The sequence below is a fragment of the Martes martes genome (assembly GCF_963455335.1).
Source record: "Martes martes genome assembly, chromosome: 12".
Classification (NCBI taxonomy): Eukaryota; Metazoa; Chordata; class Mammalia; order Carnivora; family Mustelidae; genus Martes; species Martes martes.
Genome location: NC_137900.1, coordinates 24914125 through 24929928, shown reverse-complemented (window position 1 = coordinate 24929928; position 15804 = coordinate 24914125). Strand labels below are relative to the sequence as shown.

The 15804-nt window shown below is 39.8% G+C and overlaps 1 protein-coding gene across 1 annotated transcript in view; it reads left to right on the top strand.

Annotated features, from left to right (window-relative positions):
- The window catches only part of RASEF (RAS and EF-hand domain containing), a gene marked incomplete at its 5' end in the record, with an annotated part of 71293 nt that overhangs the window by 37146 nt on the left and 18343 nt on the right, over window positions 1-15804 (top strand). Inside the window, 5 exon segments of the mRNA XM_080820150.1 lie at window positions 478-593; window positions 2645-2713; window positions 4328-4412; window positions 5313-5401; window positions 15542-15776. Coding sequence (XP_080676276.1) covers window positions 478-593; window positions 2645-2713; window positions 4328-4412; window positions 5313-5401; window positions 15542-15776 — 594 coding nt within the window.

Genomic DNA, 15804 nt, shown 5'->3' with positions numbered 1-15804 from the left:
ATGTTAAAGTACATCACGATCATGTCTTGACTGGAGTTTTTTTTTGGCACCAAATGTCAAATGTTAAAAAAAGAACAATTTCACTGAAAAACAACCTGAGGGTTTTGAAGGGGCGGGGGGTGGGAGGGTGGGGAAACCAGGTGGTGGGTATTAGGGAGGGCACAGATTGCATGGAGCACTGGGTGTGGTGAAAAAACAATGAATACTGTTCCGCTGAAAATAAATAAAAAAATTAAAAAAAAAATAAATAAAATTTGAAAATAAAAAAAAAAAGAACAATTTCAAAGATTTACCTTTTTGAGACTTTACTACCTTATGATATTTTCAAATCACCTTGAATTGGTAACTAGTTCTTCAAACACCCAAGATTTGAAGGACTGTGGAGGTGTGGGGGTGGGGTGTGAGGTTCCATTACGCTTGACTCTCCCGGGTGGAAGATGCCCGAAATCTAATGCTTGTGCTATTCCTTTCCTTCAGGAAAATCAGAAAGTTAAGAAAGATCTTTTAGAAGCACAGACAAATATAGCCTTTCTTCAGAGTGAATTAGATGCTTTGAAAAGTGATTATGCCGATCAGACTCTGAATTCAGAAATGTATGAAACTTGACATTTTATTCTTTAGTTTGAGCGGGTTGTTTGTCTAGATGGCCATCCATGAGAATGAAGTCAGCTACGTAATCATAAAGGGTTATTTATTGACCTTGCTGGTATGTTCTTTGCTTTCCAAAGATTTCACTTTCAGTGTCCTATTTCCTAGTAATTTTTTGCGTTAAAAATTTTTTTTAACAAAAAGATTAATTAGTATAATTATTGACTGCTTTGGAGAGTGTGGGGCTTAATAGATGTTTGAATTACTGGGAACAGAAGAGTATACCTAAAATGTCGGCGGTCAGTGCTAATTGAAGTGCACATACACAGAGGTACATACACGTATGTATACATATACATGTATATGTATGTATGATATATATACATATATGTGTGTGTATATATGCAAATTCCAATGTAAGTATCCATATATATCCTTATACCCATATATGTCCATATAAATGGATACTTATGTGGGTATTTGCATTCACAGATTTGCATACAAATGCGTATATGGAGATATATACATCCATGTGTGTGCATGTGTCTATATAAACTTGTACACTTGGGGAAAATATCATGCTTTTTGTTTTATTTGCTTGCAAACCTTAATCACAAGGTTCTGTAATGGTCAGCTGTGAAACATTTAAGTACTTATTGTATACAGGTTCCTGACTTATAGAAGGAGTAATGAGTGTGGAATATATGAAAAAAAGAAAAGCAAAGATGTGGTCTCTGCTGTATGAGAAGTTCAGGTTCTTTGAGAAAGCCACGAAGCTGAAAGGTTACGGAGCTTATTAGAGCTGAGCAGTGTCAGAAACAGTCCCAGCAGTGTTGCTGGTTGGGTCCATTGCCATGTGATGGTAGATAAAGTTGTCCTTTTTATTCAGAAGAGGTGAAGAGATTTATTAGAGAGGAGACGCTTGAGGTCAGCTTGGGAGGAGCTGGCCTGTGCTGATCGGGGTTTCGGGGGGGCAGGGGCAATGTCAGTGAGGTTACGCAGGCGGCCCTGCCATCTGGCAGGCACTGTGCACAGGACCTTCCTAGCATTAACTCGTGCAATCCATAGAATGTCCTATGAGATACAGACTTTTAGTCTCTCCATTTCAGAGACTCTTAAGAGTCTCAGAGTTGTTCTAAGTGAGCAGTAAGGAAGGCAGAGGCAAGAACAGAGGGACAGGTAAGACTGGCTTGGGGAACAGTGCTCAGACCTCTGGATAGGAAAAGGTATTTCGAATGGAAGAGTAAAAGTTAAACAAAATCTAAAAATTTAAAAGCCAGTTTAAGGCTATAATGCAAGGGCCCGGCATTTTTGGCTAAAGAGCTTGAATTCCTATCGTCAGTTGGGAACCTTTATTTAAATTTTATTTTCTTAAAGATTTTATTTATTTATTTGATAGAGAGAGACCGTGAGAGAGAGAACACAAGCAGGGGGAGTGGAAGAGGGAGAAGCAGGCTTTCCAGCAGAGCAGGGAGCCCAATGTGGGGCTTGAATAGGGGCTGGTGGTGAGTGACTGAAGTTCTCAGGGGACATTACCAAGAGGAGGCCAGAGCTTTGTAATAAAGCAACAGGAATCACTGAGCATGGCTTTATGACAGATGGAGAGACCCTGGTCCGGTGGACTTCTCTTTGTTTTACGGTGAGGACGGGAGAGCCAGGCAGGGAGAGGAGAAGGAATCACAAGGAAGGAGAAAAATAGTTGGGCTGGGATTGCGTTAAAGCAGAGAAAGAGCAGCGGAGGGTCAAAGTAGAGAGAGCAGGCTGGGTTGAAGGGACTGGTAATGAGTGCCTGGGGAGAGGGGGTTTAGCAGAAGGTGAAGCGTCATGGTGCCGTGAGGAATGGAGCTGGCTTTGGGAGGGAGAACAAGACCTCGCACAGGAAGCAGAGCGGGGATATGCAGGCGTGTGGGGCTGCTGACCACACAGAGGGACTGAACGATAGAAAACCATGGCCAAGGACACAGATCTTTGAGAAAGGTGAAGGGGGGTCTGGAGGATAGGTGTAAGGCAGGACTGCATACCTAATTCTGGTTCAAACTTAAAGTATGGTTTTCAGGGATCTGGAAATAATCCGAGAGTACACAGAAGATCGAAATAGTCTTGAGAGGCAAATTGAAATACTCCAGTAAGTTCTCATATAAAATGCTTATTACATTTACATTTTCCTAATGTTTTGTGAATGAGACATGTGGTCCATGTCACACGAGTGGTCATATTCTCAAGACTGGGTTTGCAGGTCCATGTGGATTTCTTCTCGCTGTGGTGCATTCAGCACTTGGCCTTCCCCTGCTTTTAATCCTAAATAAACTATTCAAATCCAGGGACTAGAGTATAATTCTCTCTAAGTCCTCGAAAGTCAGGTGAGATGTTGTTACACCTCCGTAAAGACTCAGGGCTCAGACCTCAGCGGCTGTCTCTGCAGCTCAGCACACCGGGAGGCTGTCAGGAATCTCCTGTTAGCTCACGTCAGAGCACCAGACACCCACAATCATTCTTGCCCAACATATTGTTCTTGGTGAGACGGCGATTTTTCTTAGGTTGTTGTTTTTTTTTTTTTTAACCCTACTGGAAATATTACACCTGCTTATCAACTTCACACCCAAGTTACCATAATCCCAGCCTCTGAGGGCCTTCCCCACAAGACCTCCCCCTCCTCTACCTCAGCGCTCTCTTCTACCCATGTAAGTTCTGGTTTGTCTCCCCAGATGAAGGAGGATCAGACTTGGCAAGTTTGTTTTCCCCATTTTGAGTGATTGTTAAGTCTCACCTGTAGCAGTTACAGAGTTGACATGTTATAGTAATCCTGCTCATTCATTTATTCATTCGTCCAGCAGACTTTATTCAACACTTTTTATAGGTCAGGTATGCCAGGAACTGAGCATAGAATGGCAAGTAAAAAAAAAAAGAAAAAAGTCTCTCTGTCTCTTTATGGGGCCCATTTAGGGGAAGAAGATGGAAACTGATGGCTTATTATAGACATAAACATTAAAATGCCAAAGAAGTGGTGGGGGGAAAGGGATGTGCCTACTGAGGGCATATAGTGCAGAACTTTCTCCTAACCAGGAAGTTCCAGGAAGTGTTCTGGTGGAGCTGAGATCTGAAGGATGGACCAGCCTTAAGTAGAGACAGATTGGCCATTCTCAGGGGGAGGCTCTGTTATTGTCCTCAGTTTATAGAAGACATTGCCGCCGCTCTGACAGGTCAGATGACTCCCATCAATGATATGGAAGGTACATGCCTGCATGGGATTTGAACCCAGAGTCAACATCAGAACATTTCATCGGTACCTGACAGTGCCTGGTGGGCAGCATCACGCCATAAGGAAGACATGGGAGTAGCCGGGAGAAAGAAGTGTGACATAACACATTGCATCTACGCCTGGCTGGGACATGTGCACAGGGACAGAGAGTGGCACATAGGGCCACCTGGGTCTAGGCATTTAGGAAACAGAGACCTTCAAGAAACCTATTTACACTGTGAAGCTACCTGAGGGAACAGTGGATTCCAACAGCATAGCTAATTCCTGAAATGCCTTGAGACCTTTAAAAGAGAGGTAATACATCAATTAAGTTGTAGTTCTAGTAGTGAATTATGATCTCAGTTCATGAGGTTTGAAGAGGAGTGGTAGAAAGTTGCAAGAGGTGGTAAGTAACTCAGTGTTCTGAACTTCGCAGCCTGTGAAGAAGGTGGCTTTTACCCCAACTTCCCTTATCTGTTTGTTTGTCTATTTGCTGTGTAGAACAGCTCACCGGAAGTTACATGACAGTAATGATGGCCTTAGGAGTGCCCTTGAAAGCAGTTACAGCAAGTTCAACAGATCTTGGGTATGTAGTAGAATTTTGTAATACATTCTATTCTTATAGTAGAGTGTTTTGATGAAGATCATGTATTTTCTTAAAGGGGGAACTTACAAAAATGTGAAACTATTCCATTTAAATAGAGGAGGCAACATTTTCCCAAATTAAAGGATATGCTATCCTTCTGCCGAGATAAATGCCTAGATGTTCACCAACTGTCTGTTAGCTGTTCCAGGAAACCAGAGAAAGATGTGTAAGGTGTGACCTGGGTCTTGGAAGAGTTTATAGTGTAGTAGGGAGTTCAGATGTGCACAGATCGTAATGATAGAAGAAAAATGGGAAATCTTATCGAAGTAGGAGAAAATACTTCCCATTTCAGAGGAGGGAGAAGGTGCGTCTGGCTGAGGAGTGTGTTTAGACACACTGAGTATTCTTTAGGTCATGAGATTATCAGAGTGGGGGCCTTGGATTTAAAACCCTGCTGCAGAAACAAGCTATGCCTGTCTTGGAATTTTGAGGAAATTTTCCTGACTACATGTGTCAGAAATCCTCTTCTCCCACTTTTGCGGGTCAGCTTCAAGTTTAGGGTTCCTTCACCTTAGCTTTAGGCCTTAGCCTTTAGCTTAGTCACTGAGCCAAATTATGGTTTGAGAAGAGATAAATCCAAAGACGTTGGTATTCAGAGTCCTAGACAATGCAGGCAACCAGGATGCCCTTTATGGCTCATGCAGTGGGATTTGGATCTAAGACACAATGCAGAGAGAGTACTGCAGGAGTTATCTTGGTGTTTGTGCTCACATTTACTCATGTAGGGTACCAAACTTTTAATTACATTAGAAGTTAATTAGTGTGATATATATATATGTGCATATGTATTATGTGTTTATGGAATAACAAAATGTTGCTTATATATTTTATGTATTTCAGCGCATAAGTAATATATCACCAGGGAATACAATTTCTAGGAGCAGTCCCAAATTTAATGGTCATTCTCTTCATCCTCTGGGCTATGACAGCTATGGTAACACCTACTTACTTTTCATTTGAATTCTGGATCAGAGTGAAAAGGAAAGTAAATTTCCTTAGAGGGGAATTAAAACAGTAGAATCTACTTTGGGCACTAATTTCTATTTTCTGCTATCTTATTTAAAATTTCTGAAACCTGTAAAGATTCAAAGTAAAAAAGTTTCAGAGAGGGCAAAGTGATTTCCTTAAGACCTTGTTATGACTTGATTTTATGTATGCTTCCCCTGACCTTGTTCTCTCATTGCATCTTGTTCCTCAGAAGTGAACTCTGAAAACTCTTAGAGGGAAGCAAGCAGAACTATAGTGTTGGATATTGCCATATACGTGGGATAGGATGTTGAGACTCTTGGCATGATCTGCAAATGTTTAATAGCTCAGCATAATACTATGTAAGCTGTGTTCGAGGAAACCTTCAAAACAAATAGAAACATGACTAGCAGACGTTTGTGAGCTGTTGTATTGAAAGAGTCAGAGAGATTTAACAGAAGTGAGAATTTAGCTCTATTTTGAATCAAAAGAAGTGATATATTGGTCCTATGTAACCCGAGATCTGGCGACAAGGACTGAAAGATTACCTGTGTGTACTTGTGTGTATAAATATATATGTCCATTGTTATTACTTAAAAAGTTAAATTTGGTGGCTATCAAACCTTGAAAGTAGAAGTTAAGGCATAAGCTTTGGGCTTCTAGCTCTCCATTTCCAATGGAACTTTTTTTTTTAAAGATTTTATTTATTTATTTGACAGAGGGAGATCACAAGCAGGCAGAGAAGCAGGCAGAGAGAGAGGAGGAAGCAGGCTCCCTGCTGAGCAGAGAGCCTGATGCGGGGCTTGATCCCAGGACCCTGGGATCATGACCTGAGCCAAAAGCAGAGGCCTTAACCCACTGAGCCACCCAGGTGCCCCTCCAATGCAACTTTGCAATTCATATTCATTCCCTTTGCATTTGAGATCTTTTGTTTTAAAGAATAAAAATGTATTGAGAGTTAAGATGGCAGAGCAGTAGGGGGACCCTATGCTTGCCTTGTCCCTCAAACACAGCTAGATAAATATCAGATCTTCCAAATACTCAAGAATAGGTCTGAATACTGAGAGAACAAAATGCAGAACTAGAGGGAGAAAACATTGTAGTAGGTAGGAGGTGCAGAGGAATGGTTCTGCAGATTTTTCCATCAAAACCTGGCAGGTCAGTGGAGAGTGGCGTGATATATTCAACATGCTGGGAAAAATACGCAGCCAAGAATACGTTATCCAGCAAGGCTAGCATTCAAAGTAGAAGGAGAGATAAAAAGTTTTCCAGACAAACAAAAACCAAAGGAGTTCCTGACCACAAAATCAGCCCTGCAAGAAATACTAAGGGGGGCCTTCTCTGTGGGACAGAAAGACCAAAAGCAACAAAGACTAGAAAGGAACAGAGAATCTCCAGAAGCAGTGACTTTACAGGAATACAATGGCACTAAATTCTTATCTATCAATAATAACTCTGACTGTAAATGAATGAAATGCTCCAGTCAAAAGATATAGGGTATCAAAAGGGATAAAAAAACAAGACCCATCTATATGCTCCTTCCAAGGAACACATTTTAGACCTAAAGTCTCCTCCAGAGTGAAAATGAGGGGATGGAGAACCATCTCTCATGCTAATGGACATCTAAAGAAAGCTGGAGTAGCCATACTTATATCAGATATGATAAATATTAAACCAAAGACTATAACAAGAGATGAAGAAGGGTACTCTATCATAATTAAGGGGTCTATCCAACAAGAAGATCCAACAATTGTAAATATTTATGCCCCCAACTTGGGAGCACCCAAATATATGAATCAATTAATAACAAACATAAAGAAACTTATTGATAATAATACTGTAACAGTAGGGGATGCCAAAACAATCCTCCTGCAGCAATGGGCAGATCATCTAAGCAGAAAATCAACATGGAACCAGTGGTTTTGAATGACTCACTGGACCAGATGGACTTAACAGATATACTCAGAACAGTTCATCATAAAGCAGGATAATATATATTCTTTTCAAGTGCCAATGGAACATTATCCAGAATAGATCACATACTGGGTCACAAATCAGGCCTCAACAAGTACAAAAGGATTGAGATCCTACCATTCATATTTTCAGACCACCATGCTATATCAACTTGAAGTCAACCACAAGAAAAAACCTGGAAAGATCACGAAGATCAGGAAATTAAAGAAGAAATTTAAAAATGCATGGAAGCGACTGAAAATGAGAACATGGTAGTCTAAAACCTTTGAGATGAAGCAAAAGCAGTCATAAGAGGGAAGTAAATAGCAATACAGACCTACCTCAAGAAGCAAGAAATGTTCCAAATGCACAATCCAATCTTACTCCTAAAGAAGCTAGAAAGGGAACAGTAAATAAAGCCTAAATCCAAAAGAAAAGGGGAAATAATAAAGATGAGAGCAGAAATAAACAATACAAAACAAACAAAAAATAAGAGATCAATGAAACTAATAGCTAGTTCTTTGAAAGAATTAATAAAATTGATAAACTCCTATCCAGACTTGTCAAAAAAAAAGGAGAAAGGATGAATTGAATCATGAAAGAAAGAGGAGAGATCACAACTAATACCACAGAAATAGAAATAATTATAAGACAATATTGTATATTATATATTACATGCCAACAAATTGGGCAATCTCGAAGAAATGGATAAATTCCTAGAAACATACAAACTACCAAAACTAAAGCAGGAAGAAATAGAAAATTTGAACAGGCCCATAACCAGGAAAGAAATTGAACCAGTAATTAAAAACCTCCCAACAAACAAAAGCCCAGGGCCAGATGGCTTCCCAGGGAAAGGGTTTTGCCAGATCTTTAAAGAAGAGTTAATACCTATTCTTCTCAAACTGTTCCATAAAATAGAAATTGAAGAAAAACTCCAAATTAATTCTACAAGACCAGTATTACCTTGATCCCCAAACCAGACAAAGACCCCCCCCCCCAAGAGAAGAATTACAGGCCAATCAATATCCCTGATGAACGCAGATGTAAAAATTATCAACAAGATACTAGCAAATTGAATACAACAGTACAGTAAAACAGTTTTTCACCATGATCAAGTGGGATTTATTCCTGGGCTGCAGAGGTGGTTCAATATTCACAAATCAATCAGTTGATAAAAAGAAAGAATTATAGGATCCCCTCAATAGATGCCAAAAAAGCATTTGATAAAATACAGCATATATTCTTGATAAAAACCCTCAACAAAGTAGGGATAGATGGAACATACCTCAACATCATAAACGTCATGTATGAAAGACCCACAGCTAATATCATCTTCAAAGGGGAAAAACTGAGAGCTTTCCCTCTATGGTCAGGTATAAGACAGGGATGTCTGCTTTCTCAGTTGTTATTTAACATAGTACTGGAAGTCCTGGCCTCAGCAGTCAGACAACAAAAAGAAAAGGCACCCAAATCAACAAGTAAGAAGTAAACTTTCACATTTGCAGATGACACGATACTTTAACCAAAAAAATTACTAGAACCAGTAACATGAATTCAGCAAAGTCACAGGATATAAAATCAATGTACAGAAATCTGTTGCATTTCTATACACCAATAATGAAGCAGCAGAAAGAGAAGTCAAGGGATAGATCCCATTTACAATTGTACCAAAACCATAAGATACCTATGAATAAACCTAACCAAAGAGGTAAAAGATCTGTACTCTGAACACTATAGAACACTTATGAAATATAAACCTAATCAAAGAGGTAAAAGATCTGTACTCTGAGCACTATAGAACACTTATGAAATATATTGAAGAAGGCACAAAGAAATGGAAAAACATTCCATGCTCATGGATTGGAAGAAAAAATATTGTTAAAATGTCTATGCTTACCCAAAGCTATCTACACATTCAGTACAATCCCTATCAAAATACCACCAGCATTTTTCACAGAACTAGAACAAACAGCCCTAAAATTTGTATGCAAAGAGAAAACACCTCAAATAGTCTAAAGTCTTGAAAAAGAAAAGCAAAGGGGTGCCTGGGTGGCTCAGTCAGTTAACTGTCTGCCTCGGCTCAGGTCATGATCCCGGGATCCTGGGATTGAGCCCTGGGTTGGGCTTCCTGCTCAGGGGAGAGTCCACATGCCTCCCTCCCTTTGCCCCTCCCCCACCATGCTCACATGATCTTTCTCACTTTTGTGCACTCTCTCTCAAATAAATAAACAAAATCTTAAAAAAAAAAAAGAAGAAGAAGAAAAGGAAAACCAAAGCTGAAGGCATCGCAATTCTGGACTTCAAGTTCTATTACAAAGTTGTCATCATCAAGACAGTATGGTACTGGCACAAAAGCAGACACATAGATCAATGGAAAAGAATAGGAAATCCAGAAACAGACCCACAGCTATGTGGTCAACTAATCTTTGACAAAGCAGGAAAGAATATCCAATGGAAAAAAGTCTCTTCAACCAATGGTGTTGGGAAAACTGAACAGCCACACGCCGAAGAATGAAACTGGACCATTTCCTTACACCACACACAAAAATAGACTCAAAATGGATGAAAGACCTGAATGTGAGATAGGAAACCATCAAAATCCTAGAGGAGAACACAGGCAGAAACCTTTTAAGCCTTAGCCATAGCAGCTTCTAACTAGACACATCTTCAGAGGCAAGAGAAACAAAAGTAAAAATGAAGTATTGGGACTTCATCAAAATAAAAAGCTTCTACACAGCAAAGGAAACAGTCAACATAACTAAAAGGCAACTGACATAATGGGAGAAGATATTTGCAAATGACATATCTGATAAGGGATTAGTATCCAAAACCTATAAGGACCTTAATCAAACTCAACACCCCAAAAGAAATAATCCAGTTAAGAAATGGGCAGAAGTCATGAATAGACATTTTTCCAAAGAAGACATGCAAAATGGCTAACAGACATGAAAAGTTGCTCAAGATCATTTATTTTCAGGGAATTACAAATCAAAACCATGATGAGATACCTTACACCTGTCAGAATGGCTGAAACTAACAACACAGGAAACAAATGTTGCTGAGGATGTGGAGAAAGAGGAACCGTCTTACACTGTTGCTGGGAATGCAAACTGGTACAGCCACTGTGGAAAACAGTATGGAGGTTCCTCAAAAAGTCAAAAAAGAATTACCCTGTGACCCAGCAATTACATTACTAGGTATTTACCCAAAGGATACAAAAATACTGATTTGAAGGGGTACATGCTCCCCAATGTTTATGGCAGCATTATCAATAATAGCCAAATTATAGAAAGAGCCCAAATGTCTGTCAACTGATGAATGGAAAAAGAAGAGGCGCTATATATCTACAATGAAGTATTGGCCATCAGAAGGAATGGAATCTTGTCATTTGCTGCAATGGTGATTTAACTAGAGTGTATTGTGCTAAGCAAAATAACTCAGAAAGACAAATACCTATGATTTTACTCATATGTGGAATTTAAGAAACAAAACAGAAGAACATAGGGGAAGAAAAACGATCAAAAGAGAGAGGAAAGCAAATCATAAAAGACTCTTAACTGCAGAGAGCAAACTGAGGGTTGATGGAGGGAAAACAGTGGGGGATGAGCTAAATGGATGATAGGTGTTAAGGAGGGCACTTGCTGTAAATAGCACTGGGTATTACATGTAAGTCATGAATCACAAATTCTACTCCTGAAACCAATTTTACCATATATGTTAACTAACTAGAATTTAAATAAAAACTTGTAATCAATAAAAAAATAAAGAATAATGTTCTTTTTTTTAAATATATTTTTTAAGATTTTATTTATTTGACAGAGATCACAAGTAGGCAGAGAGGCAGACAGAGAGAGAGAGGGAGGGAAGCAGGCTCCCCGCTGAGCAGAGAGCCCGATGCGGGGCTCAATCCCAGGACCCTGAGATCATGACCTGAGCCGAAGGCAGTGGCTTAACCCACTGAGCCACCCAGGCACCCCAAGAATAATGTTCTTAACTATCCTGGCAAAAGCAAAATGGTCAGGAAGGTTTATTACCAGGGCTTATTGGTGATCACTTTGAGGAAAATGCTATACAGGTATCAGATGTTTTTATTGTCAGTGATTTGTGAAATAACAAATGTTGATGGTTTGTAGACATGCAGGCAGCTCAGTTGTTCTGTTATTGAGAAAAAGACATTACTTTTAAAAAACTATGTGGGTGCAGCGTGATTTTCCTGGACTGATATTTAAGACCAATTCTAAGCACATTTCCTTAGCAATTCGGGGTCTCTTCTGATTCCATACAAATTTTAGTATTATTTGCTCCAGCTCTTTGAAAAATACTGGTGGAATTTTGATTGGAATGGCATTAAAAGTATAGATTGCTCTGGGCAGTATAGACATTTTAACGATGTTTATTCTTCCCATCCAAGAGCATGGAATGGTCTTCCATCTTTTTGTGTCTTCTTCAATTTCTTTTAGGAGTGTTCTGTAGTTCCTCGAGTACAGATCTTTAACCTCTTTGGTTAGGTTTATTCCGAGGTATCTTATGGTTTTTGGTGCTATAGTAAATGGAATCGATTCTCTAATTTGCCTTTCTGTATTTTCATTGTTAGTGTATAAGAAAGCCACTGATTTCTGGACATTGACTTTGTATCCTGCTACATTACTGAATTGCTGTATGAGTTCTAGTAGTTTGGAGGTGGAGTCTTTCGGGTTTTCCATATAAAGAATCATGTCGTCTGCGAAGAGAGAGAGTTTGACTTCTTCCTTGCCAATCTGGATACCTTTTATTTCTCTTTGTTGTCTGATTGCTGTTGCTAGGACTTCTAATACTATGTTGAACAAGAGTGGTGAGAGTGGGCATCCTTGTCGTGTTCCTGATCTCAATGGGAAGGCTGCAAGCTTTTTCCCATTGAGGATGATATTTGCTGTGGGTTTTTCATAGATAGATTTGATGAAGTTCAGGAATGTTCCCTCTATCCCTATACTTTGAAGCGTTTTAATCAGGAACGGATGCTGGATTTTGTCAAAAGCTTTTTCTGCATCAATGGAGAGGATCATGTGGTTCTTCTCTCTTCTCTTATTGATTTGTTCTATCACATTGATTGATTTGCGAATGTTGAACCATCCTTGTAACCCAGGGATGAATCCTACCTGGTCATGGTGGATAATCTTTTTAATGTGCTGTTGGATCCTGTTTGCTAGGATCTTGTTGAGAATCTTATAGGGGAAAAGATACATTACTGAAAATTATTTCAGAAATTTTACCATGGTTCATTTTAGAAAAGATTACACACCATGAATAAGGCTCATTCGTACTGGATTAAGAACTCCTCAAGAGTAGGTTCTAAGGGACAAAGTCATCACACCCCAGTGGCTCAGAGGGACAGAAGTAGAGCACTCTTGTTCTCATCACCCTGAATAATAACCAGTGGGCCACCAGGGTCTGGACTGATGTCCTCTTTGGAAGGTCATTATTTTAATATCAGAAGTTTAATATCAGAAGTTTTTGATGCTAATATAAAAACTTAAAAACATGTTTTAAATTTAATTTTATTGCTTTTGTGACCTTACTGGATTTTAACTTGTATACTTGTTTTAGTTTTGTGTTTTTCTAAGATTTGTAACAAAAATATAGCTTGTTCTATATTTATACTGTTGGGTCTGTTATCAAAGGAAAGAGACTGAGACAAAGTGAAAGTTATACAAAGCCTTATTCTTCGCCAAGCATTAGAAGTTAGACTAACTGGCCAGGGCCGCCTCCGAAGAGAGCGACCACCCCTTGGTCTTATAGGCTAGTTTTATAGGGCACAGCCGCAGACTTCTACATATGTGGCTTTGGCTGATTGGATGTCTCCTACCTGTGTGTTTTAGTAACGGTTACCCGGAACCGATACTAGTAACTGCTGAGGCATTTATTAAACAACAAAATGGCCTTGTTTTAGGTATGTGTTTTAGCAACGGTTACTCAGAACCGGTATCGGTAACTGCTGAGGCATTTATTAAACAACAAAATGGCTACCTAGGCAACATGGAGTCACTATGGCTAAGTAGGCCCAGGCAGGCCCTACAGGTTTTAACATGGAATGGGCCCCAACAGTACATACTTACTTATGAAAATATTTTTGGGCAGGTAAGAATAGTTTACTTTTTTAAAGGGTATATATATGTTGACTTTGAGAAAATCTGATCTGTACCTATATTTTAAATTTGGAGTCTAGATATTCATGGAAGTGATTTCTCAATTCTGTATTTCACTTCTTCCCTTCTTATTAAAAATCTGAATGTTTTTTAAAAAAGTTCTGATTAATAATGATATGGAGCTGAAGTAGTTTGTACTATATTATAATGAGAATGGTTTTCTAGGTTCCTTATAGTGTGGCTAAAAGTTTTAGAAGGATAATTTCATAAATGATGAAACAACAAAAAAATGTATGTATGCACACAGACACACAGAGCTTGCTAGTTAGCAATATGGTCTGACTATGCCCCCAGGAGAAAGACTTTGTAATTACGTAACATATTTAGGGAGGGTTTGGTGGTTCTTACTTTTTTAGTTAATTTTAAGCATTTGCTAATGGTACTAAAATAGTTTTTTTAAAGATTTATTTATTTATTTTGGGGAGAGAGCACATGAGCGGGAGGGGACGAGCGAGAGGGAGAGAGAGCTTCAAGCAGACTCAGCTGAGCACGGAGCCCACCATGGGACTCCATCTCACAACACTGAGATCATGACATGAGCCGAAACCAAGAGTCTGACACTTAACTGACTGAGCCATGCATGTGCCCCATTATTTCAGTATAAACAGGTTTTTGGGAAAATCAAATGGAAAAGCAAAAGTAAATAGGGAAATAATGCGGTTTCTTTTGATTCTTTTGTTGGATGTTAATTTCTCCCTCACTTATAAGATGTTAGAGAGTTTCACAAATGGAAACTTCCATAGAAGCCAGGGGTTCCTGCCTTTATCCGGGAGATCTCCCTGTGAAACTTCTTCTACAAGCGTCTTACTAGACTATGTATCAACACCTAGTGGCAGAAAACTCCCTGTGTCATATTCTGGTACCACACCTTTCTAATTGCCTGTCGTTTTTACCATGTTGATTAGAAATATGACTCCTGGGGTGCCTGGGTGGCTCAGTGGGTTAAAGCCTCTGCCTTCGGCTCAGGTCATGATCCCAAGGTCCTGGGATCGAGCCCCGCATCGGGCTCTCTGCCCAGCAGAGAGCCTGCTTCCTTTCCTCTCTCTCTCTGTCTGCCTCTATGCCAACTTGTGATCTCTGTCTGTCAAATAAATAAATAAAATCTTAAAAAAAAAAAGAAATATGACTCCTGGGGTGCCTGGGTGGCTCAGTGGGTTAAAGCCTCTGCCTTCAGCTCAGGTCATGATCCCAGGGTCCTAGGATCGAGCCCCGCATCGGGCTCTCTGCTCAGCAGGGAGTCTGCTTCCCTTCCTCTCTCTCTGCCTGCCTCTCAGCTTACTTGTGATCTCTCTCTCTCTGTCAAATAAATAAATAAAATCTTTGAAAAAAAAAGAAATATGACTCCTAGAAAAGCTTATCAGTTGGCCCTTATTTTGTCTTGTGCAACCTAGGAGAATGTATTCTTCATCTTCATGTGTCAGCTTCTCTGAGGATTTGAAGAGGGACACCAGTAAGACTGAAGTTGAGCTCATGGCACAGTTTCTTGTGTCCGAGGATTTTGAGTCTCGCAGTCATCATGGTTACGTTTCCCATCTAGGTTGTCAGCATCCCTTTTAAAAAGTAGAGCTGTTATCCAGAAATGGACAAACTATTTGGAGTATGGTCTGACCACATTAGAGTAAAAAGGTTCACATCTCCTGCATACATTTTTCTTAACTTGAGATTGCATTTATGCTCTGGACACTGCAATTCCTTTCTTATTAGGAAATACAGAATGTGATTTTTAAAAATGGCTACATTTTTATTAAATATTAGACTTGAGTGTCTTTATCTTAATTGATTGTTGCATAGAATGAGCTGGTGTTGCTCTGAACATTTTGTTTCCCCTGATGCATAGTCATGGACTACATCGTGATTCTTGGCAAAAGGGAGAGTTGTTGGTCTTCTTGAGTCCCTTGCTGTGTAGTCCTGAGCTTTGTGAACTCTCGGGTAGAGCTGTCTTGCTGTCTTCTCCTTTATCACCAGGTCATCCCGCTCCTCCTACGTGGATGAGGACTGTGACTCGTTGGCCCTCTGTGACCCTGTGCAGAGGGTGAATTGTGAGGTGGACAGCCTTCCTGAGAGCTGCTTTGACAGCGGCTTGTCTACCCTGAGAGACTCCAACGAATATGACTCAGAGGTGGAATACAAGCACCAGAGGGCACTTCAGAGGTCACACGGCATGCAGGAGAGCTCTGGGGGTGATGCTTCAGACATAGATGTAAGCCCCAGAAAGCCCCAGGGCCATA